General features: G+C 37.6%; 1 protein-coding gene across 2 annotated transcripts; it reads right to left on the bottom strand.

Annotated features, from left to right (window-relative positions):
• Positions 1-1,957: 1,957 nt before the first annotated feature.
• Positions 1,958-21,978, bottom strand: LOC121856035 (calnexin-like). 2 transcript variants are annotated; one of them, XM_042351300.1, is made up of 12 exons: positions 21,833-21,978; positions 15,228-15,349; positions 14,810-14,972; positions 13,956-14,149; positions 13,546-13,710; positions 12,506-12,610; positions 11,791-12,050; positions 11,017-11,248; positions 10,721-10,861; positions 5,333-5,455; positions 4,750-5,043; positions 1,958-3,616 (listed from the first exon to the last, which is right to left on the bottom strand). In XM_042351300.1, the coding sequence occupies exons 2-12, from the start codon at positions 15,342-15,344 to the stop codon at positions 3,566-3,568; spliced, it is 1,845 nt and encodes a 614-aa protein (XP_042207234.1). In that variant the 5' UTR covers positions 15,345-15,349; positions 21,833-21,978; the 3' UTR covers positions 1,958-3,565. The 2 variants fall into 2 exon arrangements, with proteins under 2 accessions (XP_042207234.1, XP_042207235.1); XM_042351301.1 differs by lacking the exon at positions 21,833-21,978 and adding an exon at positions 15,508-15,526.
• Positions 21,979-22,664: the final 686 nt, after the last annotated feature.

Raw genomic sequence — 22,664 nt, 5'->3', positions numbered from 1 at the left:
CCACAGATATTGTGTATCTAGACAGTTGCCTCCTCTAGCAGCCGGCTCATCCACGCCCTCGCCATTATGTCGCACATGTGGCATGCACCGCCGGTTCTGCCTCACATGTGGCATGCACCGCCGGTTCTGCCTCACATGTGCCATGCAACCCTGCAGACAACAAGTCTCCTACACCGCCTGGAGGGAAGGGGGGAGTACTGTAGTGGATACCTCCCCTACAAACGCTGTTTGTCACTGAGTAGCCGACCCCGCGAATTACCCAGTGTATGCCTCGTGGTCTAGGTCAACCAGCGCCGCCTTACATGACGGAGGTCAACTATTAAGCCACGCCTACCTCCGCTATATAAGACCTGACCTCGTGGTGACCTACCTTTCTTCTCTACCTTCACCAACCAGCAAGCAACACCTCCTCCTCCTCCTACCTGGCAGCCCTCGCTCCCGCCGGCGAGCATGACGACCCACAAGCTGGCCCTCCTCTGAGCATCCTCACCAACCAGCTCTCTCTACATCACGCTTGTAACCACACTGCCACTTCCCAGCACCAAGCTGCACTGTACATCCAATACTACATGTATACAGAGAGAACATTGTGAGTTTCCTTTCTCCATCCCATCCTGAGTGTGAACCAAATATCTCGTACCCTACAAATGGTGACCCCCGGAGATTCGCACTCACACAGGATGGAGGAGAAACTGATCACTCTACCAGTTTTCAAGCAACATGGAAGACTGGCTTATCCACACAGAAGCAGCTCTCATCGGCTCTACAGCTACTGTCTCTACACCGCACATTAGACACCCTAGAGCAGCTCTGCGACTATAAGCAGACAGCCGCTCCTCTTCCTGCCCCAAGCACCACGTCCTCCGACCCCAACACATCCGTCCTGCCTCAGACGCCGCCCCGGCCCAGCCGTACCCCCTGCCGCTGCTCCTGACGCGGACCCACACACCCCTCTTTTCTCCCTCAGGTACCCCCTGCTACTGTCCTGCACCTTGCTGCTGTCGTGGACCCAGCTGCTGTCATGGACTCTCCTCCGCTCCTGCTGACGCAGCCCCTGCTCCTGACCCAGGCCCACACACCCCAGCAGGCACATCTGACGACTCTGTGCCTGCTGTGAGGGAAGCACAGCATTCATCGCCTTCACACACCCTTTTTCTCCCTCTCTACTCCCACAGATATTGTGTATCTAGACAGTTGTCTCCTCTAGCAGCCGGCTCATCCACGCCCTTGCCATTATGGCTCACATGAGGCATGCACCGCCCGTTCTGCCTCACATGTGCCATGCAACCCTGCAGACAACAAGTCTCCTACACCGCCTGGAGGGAAGGGGGAGTATTGTAGTGGATTCCTCCCCTACAAACGCTTGTCGCTGAGTAGCCGACCCCGCGAATTCCCCAGTGTATGCCTCGTGGTCTAGGTCAACCAGCGCCGCCTTACATGACGGAGGTCAACTATTAAGCCACGCCTACCTCCGCTATAAAAGACCTGACCTCGTGGTGACCTACCTCTCTTTCTAGCTACAGCACAGCAAGCAACACCTCCTCCTCCTGCCTGGCGGCCCTCGCTCCCGCCGGCGAGCATGGCGACCCACAAGCTTGTCCTCCTCTGAGCATCCTCACCAACCAGCTCTCTCTACATCACGCTTGTAACCACGCTGCCACTTCCCAGCACCAAGCTGCACTGTACATCCAATACAATATGTATCCAGGGGTGACCATCTTGGTCAGGTTTCTTTTGGCAAACATCCTTATCAATATTTAACACTTACCAGAATTGCTGTCTTGTACCCAGGTGGTGTTGTAACAGCAACTGCACCAGTACATACCGTAAGTAGCATCTGCCACTATGTTTGAGGATCATGATACGGATAGCTCTTTATGGGTGCTTGAGGGTCTAGTATAAAAGGACCACCCATGTAACACTTGAATCCTAATACGGAGAATTAAGAGCCAGTTAGTTATCATTGTCAATGTTTATTGTAAAAGCTTCTGTACAACATACAGGCAGGAATAAATAACCAAGCCATACTACAACAAATGTATGGTTACAGGGTGCCTCAATATGAATAATGTCCATATTCATGAAAATAAAGCATTCTAAACATATCTACCTATACTGCATATAGATAGACTGCAAATTCATAAAGAATTCACTGAGAAGATGAATATTCTTTACAAGTGAAAGACAAAATTCACACCTTAGAACTTTTCCTATCTGACAAACTTGTGGGACAATGCTTGCTGGTGATATACAGTGTGTGATAATCAAATAAAAGACTGGAATTATTAGAAGTCTTCTGCCAATATGAAGATTATAGCTCCCAACTACAAATGGCAAAGGGAGATATTTTGTTATTAACAATAGTAAAATAAGACCTCCATTGTTCTAGTTTGTATAATTAGATGTATGATATGGTATACAGTATATATTTCTTTAAAGATCAACCAATCGAACTTCTTAATGAGAAAACATCCATTTTCAACTAAAAAAAAATAACTCGGCTTCCTATTATACATTCTTTTGCAAATTTAAAAATTAAAACCATTATTTGAGAATGCCTATAACATTTTACTAAAAAAGACATCAAGCTAGTAATAAAACACATTCTGTACAAAAAAAATCTTCACAACGTAGGACAAATCACTTTAAATTCTGATACTGGATGAATTACAACTATCCTTTGCCTAATGACAATAAAGAGAGGATGACAACCAATACTGTGAAAGATAATTGTTAAAATCAGCTAAACCACAACACTAAACCTGCAAAGGTATCATTATACAAGAGACCCAGAAACAATGACATGAATGGATCCCAATAGGCTAGTAAACCCCAGTTTTGCATAGTGGAGAAAAAACCAGCTGATCCACATTTTTTTCTTTATACAAGTGAATGAAAAAGAATACAAGACTTCACAAGATATACAAACATTACCAAGTGTCCATTTAAGGGAACTACAGAAAGCACAGGGACTTCTTATAAAATATTCAGAAAGAAAACTCATTCCTGTCTAGAAAAAGAACATCTTTACTAAACTTATAAGTACATAAGAACTTTCATCTAGTACCTTTCTGCAATCTATTTTATGATCATTTCAAATCTGAAGCAAATGACTAAGGAATGTTTAGAGATAGAAAAGGAAGCTTCAGATTATCACAGCATATCCAAATACTGAAGTGACAGAGACTAAGAAAAGTGACAGATCATAACACAGCTGCTTCTTGGTCAAATACTTTGATCCTACACTGACTAGGTTTTATTGGTGCAAATATAACAAGATCACAATGCTTTCTTACAAAAAATAAAATAAAGCACTGCTTTTCATATAACATTTGGACAAAAATACCTTTATAATTAAGAAAAAATGGAGATTGTTCAGTAAATCTTTTTCTCCGTAAAGTAATTAGTTATTTTGCATAAAACTGTTTATACAGTACTAATTAGTATCATAAGGCCTCATATAAAAATCCAATCCAAAATTTCTGCTCATTTAAGAAAAAAAAAGTGAGCTCCAAATTACAGCTTCCTTTGTCTCTTAGCATATAATAACATAATTCAATGTAGTCTATTCTCTTCGAGCCTTGCGAAGCCTTGGAGAAGTACGAGTCTGGGCCTCCTGGAATAATAAAACAACATTTTTAAAAGTTTGTCGCAAATGTGGCGAGTGATCCTGAAATTACGGTTTGATAGCTGCCCACTACCTACTGTGTATCAGTTGGCTTAATAATTGGGGGCTGGCCATGCATAGTGAACTCTCCAATTGGTAGTCTGTATTACACAAATCCACCTGGCTATGTGTATAACCAGAACTACTAAAATGCTGGTGTAATATTTACTGTGAATTTAAAATGCTATAACCTCATTTATCTAATTTCTACACATCTGAAAACTGTACAGACAACATATACTTTCCCAGTTCAAAACCATTAGAATTCATACTCCTAAAATAGTTTTTGAAATTCCTCATATCTTAAGTCCCAGACAAAAATTATTGAATTTTGATTTTATTATTAATTTAGTATGACCTCTTGCATATTTGTAGTTTTTGAGTGTCTCCACTGATCAACACAGCCCCTCGTTTCCTAGCTGTTGCATCTCCCTCTAGGATTCAAATATGTGACAAACTTAAGTCTGAAGGAGCACACTAATCCTTCAAAAGAGAATAACCCTTGTAAATCAATTAATCCTAAGGAAGGATAACTTGTTAAATTACAGTCCATAGCCTCTAAGCCAGCTACTGCAAGGTCGTCTTAGCCTTCAGCCAGATCCTACATCCAGTAAAGCATAATGCTGAACTACATACTGTTAAGTTAGGCCCCGCTGGGCAGTGCAGTCATCACACACCCACACCTTAGCTCATTAAGCAAATGTAAAACCTTTAGAAATACAATCACACCTATAATACTAATTCCTATGACTGTGTGGCAAAAGACTACCGCTAGCTGAGTGTTTTAAAGATACCAGAAGAAATAATTAGCAAGGTCCTCTGTCTGATCAGGTGACTGGAAGGATGTGGATTACTAGTGTTTACTAATTAGTAACTAAAGACAGTGAATACACCTTAGCATGGCAATAAAGACTGTTTTAAGTACAGTATTAAACACCCCTCCTTTTTTCTAAGGCCATGGCATCTCTTCATACATCTCAGGGGTTCCAAAACACTGGATGTCAATCCTTTGATGAATGTTTCAGTCACCTGATCAATTGCATATAAATATATATAAAACTTCTTTTCTTCAGTTTTCTTACCTCAGCTTCCTTGCCCTTTTCTTCATTAACTTGTTCCTCTTCCTCTTCCTCCTCATCCTCCTCCTCATCAGCATCACCTTCTACAGTATCTGCAGGCTCCTCACCACTGGCAGCATCTTCATCACTTGCAGCATTATTAACTTTCTCTTGTTCTCCTTCAACTGCCTCCCCCTCTACCTCTCCTGGGGGATCATCTGCTGGGGCATCATCTGCTGGGGGATCATCTGCTGGGGGATCATCTGCTGTAGGTTCATCTGTCTTCTTATGCTCAGCATCCTTATCAACCTTAGAATCCTGAGGCATATGAATTCAATTAGTGTCAATTGGATAAACTAATCTTTAGCAAATAATTATCATTTCATAAATGAATTTACATACAATATATATTCATGAAAATACCTTAAATATACTGTATTTCATATTCACAGTAATAATGAACTTCCTGAGATTAGTTATTATGAAATGCAAAGATTTTTTTTGTACCGATTCATATACTGTACTGTACAATTAAAATAACTTGGAATATCTGAAATAATAAATACTGTACTAATAAAGTCACCAATACCTAAGTTGTACATATTACCTTTGGTTCTGCACAGCAACAAGTAATTATCAAAACTACAGGGATGGCCACAAGGAGAACGTAGATACCATAAAGCCAGGGATGCTTATTGGAGTAGTTTAAGATGCGTCGGAACACACCAACCTAAAATACAAGCTTTCAGTACTAAGAATCTACCCATGAATTTTTTTCTTCAAATACTGCAGATTTATTTATACAATCTCCACGACAGAGTATACATATGTAAACTGAATATAATTATAATACAGTACAGTACTGTATTGTATTGAAATTCTTGTACCCGTCACAGTTGCTTCATGAATTGCCCCTTGCGAGGCACTTATTATAATTGTGTAATAAAAAAAAATGGTTGTTACAAGTCACTGTACAAAGGCCAAAATTTAAAAAAAATCTAACCAGCACCTGCAAGAGTTGGTGTACTCCCAACCAGCTTAGAGGTGAAGCTGGTGTATTGGACAATTCAAAAGAAAACTTACAATTGTTCGAAAATAAAATGGCATGTGTGTACGTACAAGGACAAAGTTAATGAATGTAAACAAAAGTAAAAATAGAAGAAAGGCAGTGAGAATTAAAGTGAAGTTGATTAGAAGTAGTATACTGTACTGTTTTTATCATCATTGAGTGCATATGTCAGTTAATGGAACAACCTTGGGCAATACAGTTCAGTAATAACTGGACAGAGAAACGTACTGAAACAGAGAACTACGTCAAAGGAGGCATATGTGGGGAAGTACAGGGTATGTGTTATGTTGGGATTATTATATGGATGTGAAAGAGGGAGCACTAAACAGCAGCCACATCTAATAATCAGGCAGACCCGGACTTCCATGTGTTACATTCCTGAAAAACCTCTAATAAATTGGCGTTTAAGTCGATGCTTATTTTACTATAGACTCCCATTATTACAGTTGAGATAAGCTCCTTTGGGGGTGGGGGTATAATGCCGCAGAACATGGTTTTTTATGTACACAATGATTATTATATATAACCATGATAAACATACGTGAAATACATGCAGTACAGTAGAGTAATAATCTTATACCTGTATTTAATGAGAAATATAAGAGTAAAATAAGTAGCATCCTCATAAAATTAAGTTATTCTAGCCTAACTTTGCTTTTACTAACAATTTTCCCCATAATTTGAGGATTTCACTTGTAAATCAAAGCGAGGGACCATTTTTTTTTCATAACTGCAAATTTTGGTAAACATAACTTTTGTAAATCAGGTCTGCCTGTGGGTAATGAATAATGGCGTTTCTTCCCTGTGCAGTCTAATATATAGTATACTGTATATAAAAATAAATTCCTGAGCAACTTTAATCTGGCTTATTTCTGACAAAAGAGTTTCCTCAGAAAGGATAATAGCTCATGAATACTAATTGGCTAGAGAACTATCAGTCCTTTAAGACGAGCAATTACCAAAGCAACAGTACGGTATAGTATGTTATCACTGGCATTATGGGATCAAAAGCAAGACCTCTAACTGTGAAGAGCTGTAAATGGTCACACTGGCAATATCTTACAATAATATAATTCAAGTTAAGAAAGTTTAACAGTTTATCTTGAGTAATAATATAACAAGCAGAATTCTTGTCATCAACTATCATCACTAGAGTTGGATAAGCTACACAATGACTCATTTATTAATAATTTGTTCTATTCCAACTCAATTTAAAATTGGCAGTCTCTATTAATGCAAGTACTGTAGTATGAATTTTGACAAATATATCCATTCTTTATATATTGTATTCAAAGTATCTACAGGATTTTTCAGAGAATAAAAAAGGAAAATCAACTTATTAAATCTTCACCACTACAGGCATTGAAAAGTATTATAGTACTGTATTACAATGGGTCAATTACATGTTCAACTCTCAGCCAAAGAAGCATAGTAAATAATGCAGATAATACCTCATACACTCTCTTCACCAGACAATAGCCAATCACTACAGTTGGTATCAATACGTAGAGCAAGTACAGGCCCCACATTACTGGCTTATTATTGAAGAGCTTCATGAACTTCTCCCATAATGTCATCTTAAATAAAAATGCTTGGCTGTTTAGTTATGTGCTCACAGATCAGTAAACGTAAAACTTCAGCCGTTTATTTCATGTAATATTCGTAACTTATTAGAAAAAGAGAAAATCCACATACATGACCACAGTTGGACCTCTCAATAATGGAGTGAGGTGTTACTAATGGGAGGTACAGTATTCTATTCATAATAAAAAAGCAAGAGGAGAATTGAAAACCCATTTGTTGTTATTAAAATGCCAATACAATAAACCCTCACTTAGTAATAGTAAAGCCATTAAACAGTACAGCCACTCCTCGACTTACGACGGGGTTAGGGACCCAAATCCAGGCCGTAAGTCAAATTGGTCGTAAGTTGAAAAAGTGAAGATAATACAGGTACATAGTAAATCTAAAATGGGCATCTCTTTCTTCTCAACACCACGAAACTCTCACTTTTAAGCTTGCCAGCCATTTGAAGGGAATTACAAACAAATTTTGTCAGTACACAGCGCAATCACTAATGTCGGGACTCGAAAATACGTAATTTGAAAAATTTTAGTACGACTGGGGCGGTCGTATGTCCGGGTGGTCGTAAGTCGAGGAGTAGCTGTACTGTACACACAAATTCCGTACACACGGTCAACTCATTAATGTTGAATGGCAACTGAGGGATGCTGGTGTATGATCCCCTCTCATACCCTGAACAAAACAACTATTTTCTCAGCCAATATCATTACCTTAAGTGGTTTCTTCACTGAACCACCACAACCAGACTGTTTACGGCTAAGAGCCATCATGTAGTTAAGCGAACATCATAAAAATAGCTGTAAGATTAAGAAGGACTAAATGCCAAGTGACTGGGCCTGTTGCTTAAGAATTGAGCAATGACAGACATAGCCAGGGTTGCAGAGTGGCTAACCTAACTCGGGAATATAAATTTTTATCACTATTCATCAAAGAATTATTCATTTAATTATGTAGTGTAAGGTCGATAAAAAATAAAAAATCCTCAAAACATATATAAAATTTTACACATTTTTCAAATGTACATAACACACATTCCAGATGAACCGATTTCCCTCAATTAAAAAAAAATGCTTCTTTTGTAAGAAAATATTTTATCTATTTAAGTAATTTTTTTTGAGCAATAGTGACACAAGGAGGTAGTGTTACACCTGGAAGACAAAGTGTGGCTGCTTCCCCAGCCATATAGCATATAATAATAATTACCATGAGTATGTAATAGACGATAAACTGTCAGTTGAGGAACATATACGATGAAGTGAACACACCTGATCCAGCAAACATTCCCACCACGTTGGGTTAATATTCTGCTGTAGTGGTTGTGGTCTGGCTGATACAGTACTTAAAAGCTGAATACCATGGTTGGTAAATGGTAGACAAAAATATAACATTCATACTCATAACCACAGTAGGTTAGTGAGGATTTATTGTATTATATTACATACTGTATTGCAACAGCAAATGGGTGGAGCATCATGTGGTGTGTCAGATACAGTATATGAACAAATGTGAAGAATTGTACCATGAATACCAAGACATATACTGTGGATTGCAAAATGTGAACTTTTACTGCACTGTATTTCATTTCCCTGATACCATTGGTGATAAGAACATTTTTCTGTGTAAGTGAAGTACTGTACCAGCATAGAATCGTTTTTTGCTATACATGGTATAGCCAAGCGAGTGATATGGTAATGGTAAATAAGGTCTACAATAGTTCACCTAGTATATCAAAATTGCCAACCCAGACACCTGAAATTAAAGGTTTAGTGTACTGTACCAAATGACAAAATTAGGTAATATACTACATAATTACTGAAAACATTCTTTCTGGAAAAAAGTGCAATTAATGTAGTACCGTCGACAGTGATGTAATTAAGAAAACAAAATACTGCTTAACTTCTATCTTCTACAAGACCTGAAATAGTTTTACAGATGAAATATACTGTACTTATAATTTAGTGCATAATCCAACATTAATCATCTGCTTATGGTGCATATGTCCAACTGATCTTCTGAAACAAATGTTCAGACAGAAGGGAAACAAACTACAACAGCCCCAGTCTTTATTTACCTATATGGATTACCAGTTACCATTTTATATACTACTGTACATACTTTAGTTGACATTTTAGGTAATACATTTCTTCCAGTATATTGAACCTTTCCCTAACCTTCTTCTCATTTGTGTCTGGCTGCTGCACCCACCAAATCAAGTAGAAGAAGAAAGCAATAGCCGGGGAGCCACAGGCTAAACCATATGCTGGCCAAAACCATGGAGTCTGTTTCATCCACTTACCCCAGCAATCAAATGTGTATCCCCACTGTCCATCATACAAGAACTTTTAGAACAGAAATTATCTAATGCAATTTGCTTTTAATATCATTACTCTGTTCCCTTTATCTGAGTCATTATAGCATCTTTTACTCCTCTATTTGTAGTGATATCTTTAAAAACATTTCCTCTTAATATTTTAACCATTTTTGGAAGCAAAATATAAAATTGTTTAACTGATAAGACCCTGTTATGGTGTTGAGTGGTTAGACAGATTGTGGTGGTTTGATTCCTAGTATTTTGCAACTAGTATATCACCTCACCAGTGTAAGGTGCTAGTCTGATGAAGGGTAGTTTTATAACTAATAAGCACACCCACATGTGTTCCCATTTCATTGTTCAGTAAGTAAATATTAGTGCACTAATCAGGTACCCAGTCTACCATTCCAGATGGAAATCACTTAGGATCTTGCCTAGCAGAGAAGATGTTGTACAAAAATGGAGTGAAGGGAAATGGGAGTGTCACTGACCAACCAAAATGCGGAACAAAGACAAAAATAAGTGTTTAATCATTATGGAAGACTTAAATCATTTTGTAACTCACAAATGTTTTTAGTAGATAAATATATTTCAATCTTAATCAGCTTAGCTGTGAGTAAAGAAAGACTTGTACAAAGGTGCATCAACATGTTAGCTAAAATGAATGAAATCATACTGGCAGACTTCAGCTCTATATTGTTAGGTTTACAATGTCATTCTAAGTAAAATCCCATGTCACAAATGGAAGCTGGCCACTGTTCTTTATAAAAATTAGAAGCACGTATAAATCAACTTCCTTCTTCCTTCCAAATGGTAACTATTGTGTAATAAATGGTAGTGCGACTTGTTACATAATAAATCCATGTCTACATATGCCTTTGTATACCCAATGCTATTGATCATCTTCTATTCCTTTTTTCAGGAACAGGTTATATTAGGCATACTCTATATGATTTAATAAATCCATTGCTCAAATTATTCAACAATTCTCTGAGAGAGAGCAGTTAGTAAAACTAAATTCATACACATACCTGCCCTTTCTCCAACTTCATAACCTTTAAGTCAAATGTCTCCGCAGCCAACAGATTGGCATCAGCAATACTATCCGTGATTATCAAGTTGTCAAAGAGAATGTTATCAGACATGGACCACAGCTCAATACCAACAGCATCCTGTTATAAAAGAAACAAAAAACATTAAGCCCAAGTATGAATTAAAAAAAAGTATTTTCTTTACAACTGCAACCACTGTACATAATTGCATCGCTTAAAATAAACTACAATAAAGGTACCACATGTATAACTAATTACAAAATACAAATCCTTACAATAGGTGTCATCTTGAAGGGCTCCAAATCTTCAAAGAAATCTGGATTGGAGATTTTCCTCGGCTTCCACTTGCCACGGTAGTTGGGGTTGTCAATCATTGCTGGTCGCCATTTTCCCTTGTAATTGGGATTGTCAATCATTGGAGGTTTCCATTCTCCACAACCCGGAGCATCAGCACACTTTGGATTGTTGATTAAGGCAGCCTCCCACTCACCATCCATTTCATCATCCCTGGAAATCAAACCCATGCATGCTCAATTAATGTAAAGAACTTCTGTCTTGAAAGATTTCTCCCACTATTGCTGGGTAGTCAAAATCAAACACTTACTCCCTCATACCTCTGTCACATTACCAATAATCACTCAATGCTAGGCTGCCCCATCAGTTCAAGTACAGTACACTAATGTTTCCAGAATGTCCATCCCCTTCTCTTCCCTTATTCATCCATTAACCTATCTCCTTCTCAGTCAATTCCTCTTCCACCTACCATCCTCCTATGATTTAAACACTTTTTTTTTTACCTTTGTGAAACCTGGTCAGAAGTAGTCAATAATACATTATTTCCACATGCTTTGCTATTTCTGTATTTTTTATTCTTTGCATTTTAAACCTTTCATTGCTGGAATCCCGTATAATGACTTTCCAGACTCTGTGAGTATGATGTATATTTGTTATGAGGATATGGCAGGATTTACATTATGAATAGATTCTTCCCCATATATACACATACACACACAAAATCAAATATATTTCTTCCTTCACAAAATACTTACCAATCCTCAGGTTTCTCAGCTGTGGGGTCAGGTATCATCTCTGGTTCCTCATCTAACCAGCCACTGGGTTTTACAGCATCTGGATCTGCAATTTGCATAGGAGCATCTTCATCCCAGTCATCAGGTTTGGTGGCATCTGGATCAGGGATCTTTTCTCTCTCATCCCATTCTTCAGGCATGAAGTCTTCAGGATCATCAATTTCCTTGGGAGGGTTAACTGGTGGAGAGAAGTCTTCAAGGAGGCTGCCAGAGTTGATCACCTGCAGAATATATCATGGCTGAGGTTGTGGATGACAAGTAAGTTTATTAACTGAAATGCAACCAATGCCTATAATAGTATACTTATGCATTTCAGACCTATCCTTGTCCAGTGTCTACTGAGCTCAGACTAGCTATGTACACCATATGAACTTCAGTCTCACTTCAGTTGATATTTTATTCCCAATTGCCATATACAGTTAACATACATCACCAGCAGGGATGATTTACCACCCCTAGTGACACAGCCCAGGTAAACAAAATCTACAACTACTGATAAAAGTTTGTTTAGTATTTTTCATGTATTTACTTCCTGTACCACCATGTACAAGTAATTTATAGGAAAAAAGAGTTGCTAAAATATTTAAATATATCTAAATAAAGTAAAGTTTCCCATATACAGGACACAGACACACACATTTAAGAGAACGAGAAAGTTTTTAGTGCTTTGTCCTACCTCTTGGTCAAGATTAATTTCGTATGTGTTGTCAGGTCGCACAATTAAAGTGTATAAATGTGGTTTCTTGTCCTTGAAGGGCTCTTCAATCTTGTCACGGGGACGCTGAAAGGACATCACAGTTAGGTTAAAGTTTCACAATATATATTATACATATATACCTGTATACAGTATAACCTGAAAAATTTCGAAATCTGGAACCCTCAGTTTTCAGGAAAATTCTTGTTTTTTTAGAAAATCCTCCTCAGAAATTTCGAAAGAGCGGAGTATACCATAGACTTGCGTTGGCTTTGCTATCTAATCCCTTGTGAATGAGGTCACCTCTGAGCTGAATAAAATTGTCCTGGTGTTAGCCAAATTAAATATTTAAAAGTGGCATCCCCTCTGCCTTAGACCAATTTTCCCCCTCTAACTGACTCGTTACAAGCCCTTCTGGTCACCTCCCTATCCTCTCATCGTACAAGGTAGCTGAATTAGCTCAACCTTGTATTTTTTGTCTGACTGCTTTATACACATCACTCCTGTTCTTATTTTAATATCTTCATTTCTCAAACTGTCCCTGAATGACCTCTTAATATCCATGAAAACATTCTCATCATAGTTTTCTCCAACAATTCCTCATTGCCCATGTCTGCTCCATCCCTCGACAACAGCCCATTACCACCTCACCCCATCTCTACCTTCCTTTTTACATCTCTTCACCCTCAACATCAATTCCCATTTATTCAAACTTGTCTTTCTGCATCAGCTCCTCATTTCTCCCATTCCTACATTTTGCTCCACACCATAACCTCTATCTAGACACTTCTCTGTTTCTGCTGTTAAGGCCAAAATCATTCACGAACAAGAGCTCCAAAACTACCTACCTCTGATATTCTCACTCAAAGCAGCCATCATATTGACAAAGAGTAAAGGACTTGACAGTGAACCTTGATTTAGACCAATTTAATTTCAAAGTATTGGTGGATCCCCGGCAGATTACCTAGTTTTAGTTCCTTCATAAATCCCCTCCATGACATTAACCAATTTTGAAAACTTACCTTAGCATGCTTTTCTTCAACCTCTCCAGTCAAGGGATTGATGTGTCGGAAAATGAAGTGCAGCTTATGGTCATTACCACACTTGTCAGGTCCAAACATAATAGTGTATGGTGTTTTGTCATTGAATTTTTTCAGGTCCACTCTTCCATCCTGAGAACTTAATAGCTGTGCAAAGAAAATTTTGATATAAAGGAATCCAAAGAAATGTGGCAAATGTAAAAATAAGTAAAATAGGAGAAGATATATCATGGAATTTATATCAATACAGTTGCACACAAGACTGACAGAATTCAATTTTCAACTAAAATACTTTTAAACCTTTACAGATACAATGAACACTACAAATGTGTGTTACTTGTTTGCCTGAAAGACTCACTGAAGATTTATTAAGACTTAAGTACCACACTAACCTTAATATAAGCTCCACCGCACTCTTGACCATTTTGCAAGTTGACCTCATACTGTACAACAAGTGGTTTAGATGTAAAAGAAAACGGCCTCTTGAGAGCAACAGCAATGGCCGCATGTTTTGCTTTGGATTTCAAAACCAGTCCACGATCACCGGTCAGTGCCATACGCTCAGCAGATTCAACAGCCCAAACACCTGTCAAGTTGAAATCATAAAAAAATTAGAAACACTAAAAACTTGTAGTAAATCACGAGGAAAAGAATCGAGATGCTCTACCCACTCCACCAATCCATAATTTAAACTGCCTACCTTCTTGAACACACAATACACTTTACTATATCTTACCCCTTCTAATCTGCTTCTATCAATGTTCATACTTCACAGTCTGCCTTTTTTTATTTTAGTTCCAAGCTTATGCACTAATGTCTTGTATATTAGTTCCAGATATTAACCACCCATTTCCTTACCTGCCCACTCAGATTTTACTTTGTTCAAACCTGAAGAATGGATGATTGAGTAAGTTGAGGTTTCTAAACCATATACAGTACGTATACTACAAACAAACTTGCAGCACCTTCTGACAAAGGGGTCCAATATATTTCAATCCATGACACAGTTTATATGGGAACTCAAGCCCATTTTAACTATTTCAATTTGTTTAACACTGCAAAATCTTTCTTGTATGCCACCGAGTGGCCATAACCAACAGCATGCACGCACATGCATATACATGCTTCACTGGCTATAAGCAACATCACATACACACACACTCCCTATGTTGCAATTCCATTAATATACTTTCATACGTAACACTGGCTAATATATACCCAAATTTCTTCCGTGTTTAATACTAACCATCATATTTGGCAATATCTTCATCAACACCATCCTTTTTAGCTTGAGACTTAACCCAGGCATTTTCAAAAGCTCCCACATCATCAAATGTTTCCATAAGGTAAGCACTTGCAATCACCTTTGGTGTAGCATATATCACTTCTTCCACCTCATCTTCCTCTTGCTGAAACAAGACAACTTTCAATAACCTAGGATTTATTTTCAATACAGGTACCAGCAAAAAATTCTTTACAAATCTTAAACAAACAATATAGCACCCCCAAAAAGCATGTGAAGTTCATGTTTGCCTTCTTAAGATTTAGATGATAGGTGGGCAAGAGTGCCCAAGGGGCCATTAATTTTGTCACATGTCGTGAAGTAAAATTAAGTACAGTACAGAGTATATTCTCAAAATCATGGTTTGACTGAATCAACTTACAACCATCTCCTCAGTAACTGTTACTTCATCATCTTCACCAGCTATTACTGCACATGGTAATAGAATACCTATTAAAACCACTGCTAATAAAACTGTTCTCTGCCACCTCCACGCCATTGTGTCTGAAAATGGAAAAATAATATTAGAAAAACAAGTCTTTATTCTTAATTATCAGTACCTTAGCATGAAATCTAATACTGCACATGATAAAATCTAGTCATATGAACACCTTTTCCTGATGGGGATACCTTCAGAACACAAGAAAAATCTATACTCATACTATACTGTACTGTACATGTCCAATAGAAGACTGAACACTCCCAGCAAGTAATGAGACCAAGACAAGCTGTTGGGTGCCAACTGCACTGTACAGTACCAATACGCTTCCTTGGTTTAAAAAGAAACGATACAATGATTAGATGGAAATAATTCTAAACTTCTACAAAAGAGAAACTGGATAAGACTGGAAACGGTCAACAAAAAGCAACGCTAAGCCATCGTCTTCAATAATTATACTGTACTACCCTAGTAATGGATAGAGATACATTACATACTCTTTAGGAGGACGAGGAGGAAAAATCTACTTTGGATTACACAGCAACTGAACTGTGATGACTGGTTCAAGCATCAAGCCTGGCATGCTCTGTACTTTTTGTTCATCCCTTACCAGATACAGTATATCACACAATTTTTTTCCCAGCTTATCAGTTTGTACGGTACTTCCTGTCTGGGTCGTCAGCGCGCCCAGTGTCAGCACTGTACTGTACAGGAGGAAACCTGAGTACAGTATCCAGATGAAACCTGTGATGTTTAGTAGGGTCACACTGGTACAGTACAGCGGTTACACTTCTATCTCTCACCAAGTCACCAATATGTCAAGTGTAAGCTGGCAAGTGAGGGAAAAAAAAAGTGCATCCGGGCCAAGGAGGACTCCAACTCATGACATATTGGTGGTATAGAGTCACACTGTTCTGGATATATCCTGCAACTGTTGTCATATATTTCTCATGGTCCCAATTTAAATCTCACATGCTTTGTATTTGCTGAGCATCTTTTTGTGGAGGCTTCTAGCAGCTGACCCAAGGCAGTGCAAGCCTCTCGCCCATTAGTAATGGATGGAACATGAACACATCAAGACATTTATACTGTACCCAGATAATGTAAATCAGTTAATGGTAATATTCAAATTAATTTTCCCCTTCACTATTCTCCCGTCCAGTGGTAATTTTGAAATATCAGATACCAGATGAAGTGCAGACAATTTTACTTTCATCAACTGATCGAGTGTCTTCATTTGACATTTACTTATTAACCTTATAATAACTTATTTAACGAAAAATACAATAAAAAAATATTTAACGCTTCTCTTAAGAAATTAAATATTAAAAATATACTATATACAGTATACAGTATTTAATGTTCTTGCAATAAAGGCGATGAACGTATGCTACAGGACCCTATGTGCGACCAGAAAGAAACTTTTACCATATTATAACTCTTCTTGAGTGTGAACAAGTGTCTCCTGGACTGCAGTTGTTCACACTAAAGGTGAATTATTTGAGTGGTGTTAGTGCTGGGAGGTGGTCTGCTAGCAGACACACCTCACTGTGTGACACTTGAATAGTCCATTGTTTACTGCACTGTACCTGTGGTGTTCCCAAGCCAACAGTGAGTATTGTAGTAGTATACTGTACTGTACCTGCTGTTTTTATTTATTACTGAACAGTACATATTAATATGATTAAAATGTTTTATTTATTGTTGTACAGTATTTATATGGTTAGTACATGTTTATGTATTTTGTTTTTCTGATTAATCAACAAGAGTAACCTAACTTGACTGGTTTGGAACCTTATCACCCCCCTCCCCCCATTACATTGATTTATATGGGAAAAACTACTGTATTATTCAGTATATCAACGGTCTTTTAAGAAACCCATACGGATAACTAGGGCTTCCACCATGTGTATGCCTAATTTCCGCAGAAACAGACCACTGGAAAACGAGTCAAGTTTAACAGTGCTCAATGATTTGTCACTGTTAAAACAAGACAGTTCAGAAATAATTTCTTATTCACCAAATCAATGAAGGCTCATAGTCAGTGGCTTAGGATGAAAACAGCTGACCATTCATTTTCATCCAAGTTTTATCTCCAGTACGGTATTTTGATTTTAATTTACTGTACTAATTAGCTGCCAGGGTTTAACACAAGAACTGGCTACTCTTATACCACTAGAATGGCTGTCATGGTCACTATGACTGTTGTATAGACAAAAAGTACAGTACAGGTACAGTATACTTAATGAGGAGTTTATGTGCAGACATTTAATTCAATATTGTAAAAACCAATACAGTATTTTAAAACATGTAATCTTTCATACACTTATTATATACAGTGATCCCTCGGTTAACGAGCACCTTGGTTAACGAGATTTCGGTTAACGATTTACCTTCCATAAGATTCTTAACTTCGGTTAACGAGCAATCCCTCGATTAACGAGTTTTTTACGAGCAGACTTCAACATGTTTTCGCTTGCATTTGGCGGTCCACCAGCTGTAGTATTAGTCCGCCAATACAGTAATCGGTTTTAGGGCTTAAATTCCTTACTATTTCAGTAAATATCAAGAAGTTTATACTATTCAATAATTTTAAAAGTTTAATAACTTTTTTAGTCATTTTAACAATTATTGAACATAACTGAAGATAAAGAAACTAGTTTCTGGCGTGCCATCCAGCCTGTTAACACACCAGACAGGCGTTAGTCTCTCTCTGTTTTCAGTGGAGGTAACATCTTGCTGGAGACTCTCTTCAACTCAACGCTTTTTTTCTGTTTCCGAGCAAATTATTGGTCATTTTGAAATTTATTTTACATATTGACAATATATAATGCAGTGCAGTGTTGATTTAATAATCTTGAATTACACCAAGACAACTAAAATTTTATGGGTGAAATGGTGCCATGGGGTGACTTCTCTTCCACCCCAATGCCTTCTCTTCTCCCTTCTCCTCCACCCCCATTCTAATTCCCATCATCATCATCATCATCATCCACACCTCAAAGTAAGTGTACTTTTCTACCTTTTTTGTTGAATTTAGGCAATTTTCGGTGAGCTGGAACCAATTACCCAAAAACCCATTGAAACAATGGTTTCGGTTAATGAGTTTTTCGGTTAACAAGCAGCCTGCTGGAACGGATTGTGCTCGTTAACCGAGGGACCACTGTATTTTATTTTTAATTTTCTTTACAAAAAAAAACAAACATTTTAGTTACCAAAGAAAATTGTCAGAATTCAGAAAACAGTTATGATGCTAAAAAAAATAAAAATGTCTGCTTCTAGCATATTTGCCAGATATTTGTGGAGAGGAAATCACCTTCAATGTTCAGTAACTGATACAGTTTATACGTATAGAGCATTTTACAACCTTACTGGTAGAGCACACTTGCCACACACTCTTCTGAGTAATATGATCTGTTGCATACAGTAATGTATTCCTGTCTTCTACAAAGGTTTACACAGCATTGTAGGCGATTATAATAAAACAAATTGAGATACAGTAATGGCACATAAGACATCCTACACCACTCATTGCAACACTAAAGACTTGATCATCATCTGCCAAGCCACCGAGGAATCAACTTACAGTTGCCAGAGATTAAATATAAATGTTAATAAATTTTTACCAATTACCTCAACACTGCATTATTGTTAATCACAAAGTTGAGGGAATTATATTTTACAAAGAAAGTATAGTTATCTTGTATCTAACGTGAATAAAATCGCAAGTCCTGTACCGCCATTATATAATTTTTTGTTCATAAGATGAAGTAAACTAATCTACTTTATTAAACTTGAGCTTCACCTACAGTATTATTATCTGGTATTATACTGAATTAGGTTAATTCGTTTCATTTTGTGAATGATAAATTAATGAAAGGTTAATATTTAGCAGGTACCACCACTTAACTGAATATTGAGTCTTCTACGGGGAGATAGAGAAAATGATTCTACAATGTTTCCGTCGGGAATTTATAGTTTGAGTTATTTAACTTTTATTTTATAATAATTGGCCAATCAGTGTTGATGTGACGCCATAGTCGTACCCGCCGATCAGCGTGAGTGCCGATGTGAAGCAATACTCGTGATTTATCAACAAATGTCTCCATTCCTGGGCAGTTGGAAGGTCTCTGTGAGGAAGATGTACTTTGGCTGGCTGACGCATTATTCAGCACATTCTGGACAATGAAGCAGCAGCCATTTACATTTTTATGGCTCAGTGTTCTTGTTTCATTTGTGAAGTGTCCAAAATGTAATTCTGAGCATCAGTACTGTGTAGATCGCCATGCATGGTACTGTACTGTGGTAAGAGACGGAGGTAAAATTGCAGTTTTGGCCAATATGCCCAATTAGTTTAGAAATTTGTTTATCCTGTTTATTTTGGTGTGATTTAATTAAATATGACAATTATTTCCCAGGGAAAGTACCCATTTTAGAGTTATCCCCCAAAAAATGTATGGAAAAACTTTAAAATTCATTTATAACATCAATCTTTGCCCCGTGGTTGAAATGGGGTTAGAAATACCCCAAATGAGGAGATCTAAAGGTTGGGGATAATTAAAACAGTCGGCTGTGTAATGGCCAAAACGGCAATAATACTGAGATGGACACTGATGAAGACACCACTGCCTCATTCAAGTCGCTTCACTTTATCCTCCTGTATCTCTTACTTAAGGTAAGTTTCTTACACACTAGGGGATAGATTAGCTAAGTTTTTTTTTATAGTTGAGGTTTTTTCCATTGTTTGACCTTCCACTTTCCTTTTCAGCATCTCCACTAAAGTACCCTATATTTTCGTAGTAGTTACACAAAATTCCTACCCCTAATCTTTTATAATATTTGAAAAAGACGTCTAATTTTAAGATAATTTTCTTCCATTACATTACCGTCGCAAACATATAATAACGGAGATAGCTCATGCCAAATCTTTCTCTATTTAATTCCATTAATCTTCAGCCATTATCGCCTACCCGACCTCGCACTCAGGGTGTTCCCTTCATAAATCAACGACATGCGCATGAGTTTCCATCCACGTCACGTGGCCAATCAAAAGTATTTTTTTTGCCACCAATTAAAATTAATTGTGGTCTCTGCATTTAGAATTTGCGGTATTTTTTGCCCAATCAGATTCGATTGTAATTTTGGGTCTCATGCTTCAAAACTCAAATTCATTTCTGACCATGGAAGTCTTCGATGGATGTCACTTCAATTATATGGAGTCAATTGCGCGCTTTGGGGAAAAAACGAACAGGCAATACGATTTTTTTAGATCTCATGATGTTCTCTCGACCCCAGTAAAGATTCTAATTCGGAAAAAGGTAAGAAATAGTGATTCCTCATATGGCAAGAGTCTGGTTACGTAAAAACACCGTGAGGGTCAGGTTAGGTCTGGTTAAGCAGGTTAGGTCTGGTCAGGTTCTGGTTAGGCAGGTCAGGTTAGGGCATCCCTAAAAAGGTTAGGTTTCTAAGGGTTTTTTTTAAGTGTTTTCTTGGTGTACTGTATTTTGTATTGACTTGTCCACGATTTTTGTCGGAAAACGCCCCACCCAAAACTCTGGTTCCCAAAAGGATCCCCTATCTTGTTGGGGGTTGAAGGAGGTGATAACTAAAAAACAGGCAATTTCGGACGGAAATCAAGGTCAAAACCAATCCCCACACACACAAAAAAAGCACTAGAAAAACACAGTTTTGACTTTCTAACAGAGTTATGTGAAATACTATAAATTTACCTAAACTACTGCTCTTTTCCGACGACAAAGATGGTCATATTTGCATTTAACACGATAATTTACACTATAAAACCCCACTTTCAAGTCCTGTTAAGTGGTGGCACTACTATTTACCTAATAAAATAGTGTCTAATCCTTCAGAAAGTACCCAGTCTTGCCAACTGTCAACAATGTCATGTAATGTTACACCCGTTAAATATAAGATAACCGAAATGATAAACTCTAAGAAATGGTGAAAAAAACTCAGGTATACACATCCCAACACTGACACTCGACCATGGACCGGGAACCAGTGATTTAAACTATTAACTAAACAAGAACTTTTTTTTTAACAAAAATTCATGAACAGTTAAGAGTACAGTAGAAAATCTATTACCAAGGTAAACTTTGCCTAGGAAATTTACCAATGAGCCATTTTTGGGGCGTTTTCCTTATTAAAACCACTACCTCCACCAAAATCTAGATTATCATCATGTTATAAGAAAAATACTACCGTATCCTTATACCAATACTATGTACCTAATATCTAGTGACACCGAGAAGAGTTTTGTTTAGTACTTTACAGAAATATCTGATAATTATTTGACTTGATATTGGTGGATGCATTAGAGTAATGAAGAGTAAACCATGACAGAAGATATAGGTGAGGCAGCACAGTAATGGAGGGAGGTGGTGGCACACTATGCAGACGACGCTCCCTTACCTCACCGGTGTCACAGTCTTCCTCCCGTTTTGGATCAACAACAGCGCCTTAAATTACATTCTCATTAAGTATTATGGAATGATGAAAAGTCAGCAACACTGAAACTGAATACTTACTTTATAACGACGTCACTTACAGCGGGTATAGTCACTAGAGGCGGTCACAGGCGGCAACACACCCATCCACCACAAGCGTCAAAACACGACTTTGATGTCTGTCGACTTCCTTAGCGCGTGGTCGTTCCTGATTGGTCGGCCAGTGCCTAAACCAGATGTGAAGACTATTCCTATTGGTGAAAATTTTATTAAATTATTTCCTTTGCGCTGATTGGCTAGCAGACGACAGTTACCAATGTTCTCCGTCTTCTCTCATTCTCACCAATAGAAAACGATGGTCTCCAGCCTTCACGGGGAACTGCTTCCTTACAACAATCTAGTTTTGACAGCATTAAACTTTTAAGGCTCTTAGTGGAAAGTTCCACAAACTGTTACAAATTATAATTAAAGATTTAAATATAAATTTTATTCTAAAAACAATCAATTCTATTTACAGATAACATAAAATATTTGAGAATATTAGCATCGCACTTTTTATATAATGTAATGGCACTACTACTGTATATCTACAGTAGTTTCAAATAATGCATCATAATTACCTAATTCAACGTCTAGTTTTCTTGCGTATTTACTGCAGCAAAATGTATACAGTGTTTTCTATATTACAATATAAAGTGCTGTACCAGTCAAAGAGAAAACTATAAAATATCATAGTTCATATTTGTCAATGCTCGTCACTGATACGAGTGTTCTAAAGATATTATATCTTAATTTTTAATTGCTGATGACTCATGTAAACACTAATCCAGTATACCCACCCGTGAAGTTGTGAAATATAGAAGTGAAGTAATGTATATCAAAATCAGTAAAACCGCAAATCATTGTATTTTAA

Source organism: Homarus americanus, unplaced genomic scaffold (genome assembly GCF_018991925.1).
Source record: "Homarus americanus isolate GMGI-L3 unplaced genomic scaffold, GMGI_Hamer_2.0 scaffold19117, whole genome shotgun sequence".
Classification (NCBI taxonomy): domain Eukaryota; kingdom Metazoa; phylum Arthropoda; class Malacostraca; order Decapoda; family Nephropidae; genus Homarus; species Homarus americanus.
This window is presented reverse-complemented; position numbering and strand designations above follow the sequence as displayed.

Bases quoted from the DNA above. Each gene is read 5' to 3' on its own strand.
- LOC121856035 (XM_042351300.1), bottom strand. From the start codon at position 15,344: ATGGCGTGGAGGTGGCAGAGAACAGTTTTATTAGCAGTGGTTTTAATA. The intron at 10,862-11,016 runs GTAAGGATTTGT...CTTTTATAACAG, and splicing joins CCTTCAAGATGACACCTATT to GATGCTGTTGGTATTGAGCT. The intron at 5,044-5,332 runs GTAATATGTACA...CATATGCCTCAG, and splicing joins GTTGCTGTGCAGAACCAAAG to GATTCTAAGGTTGATAAGGA.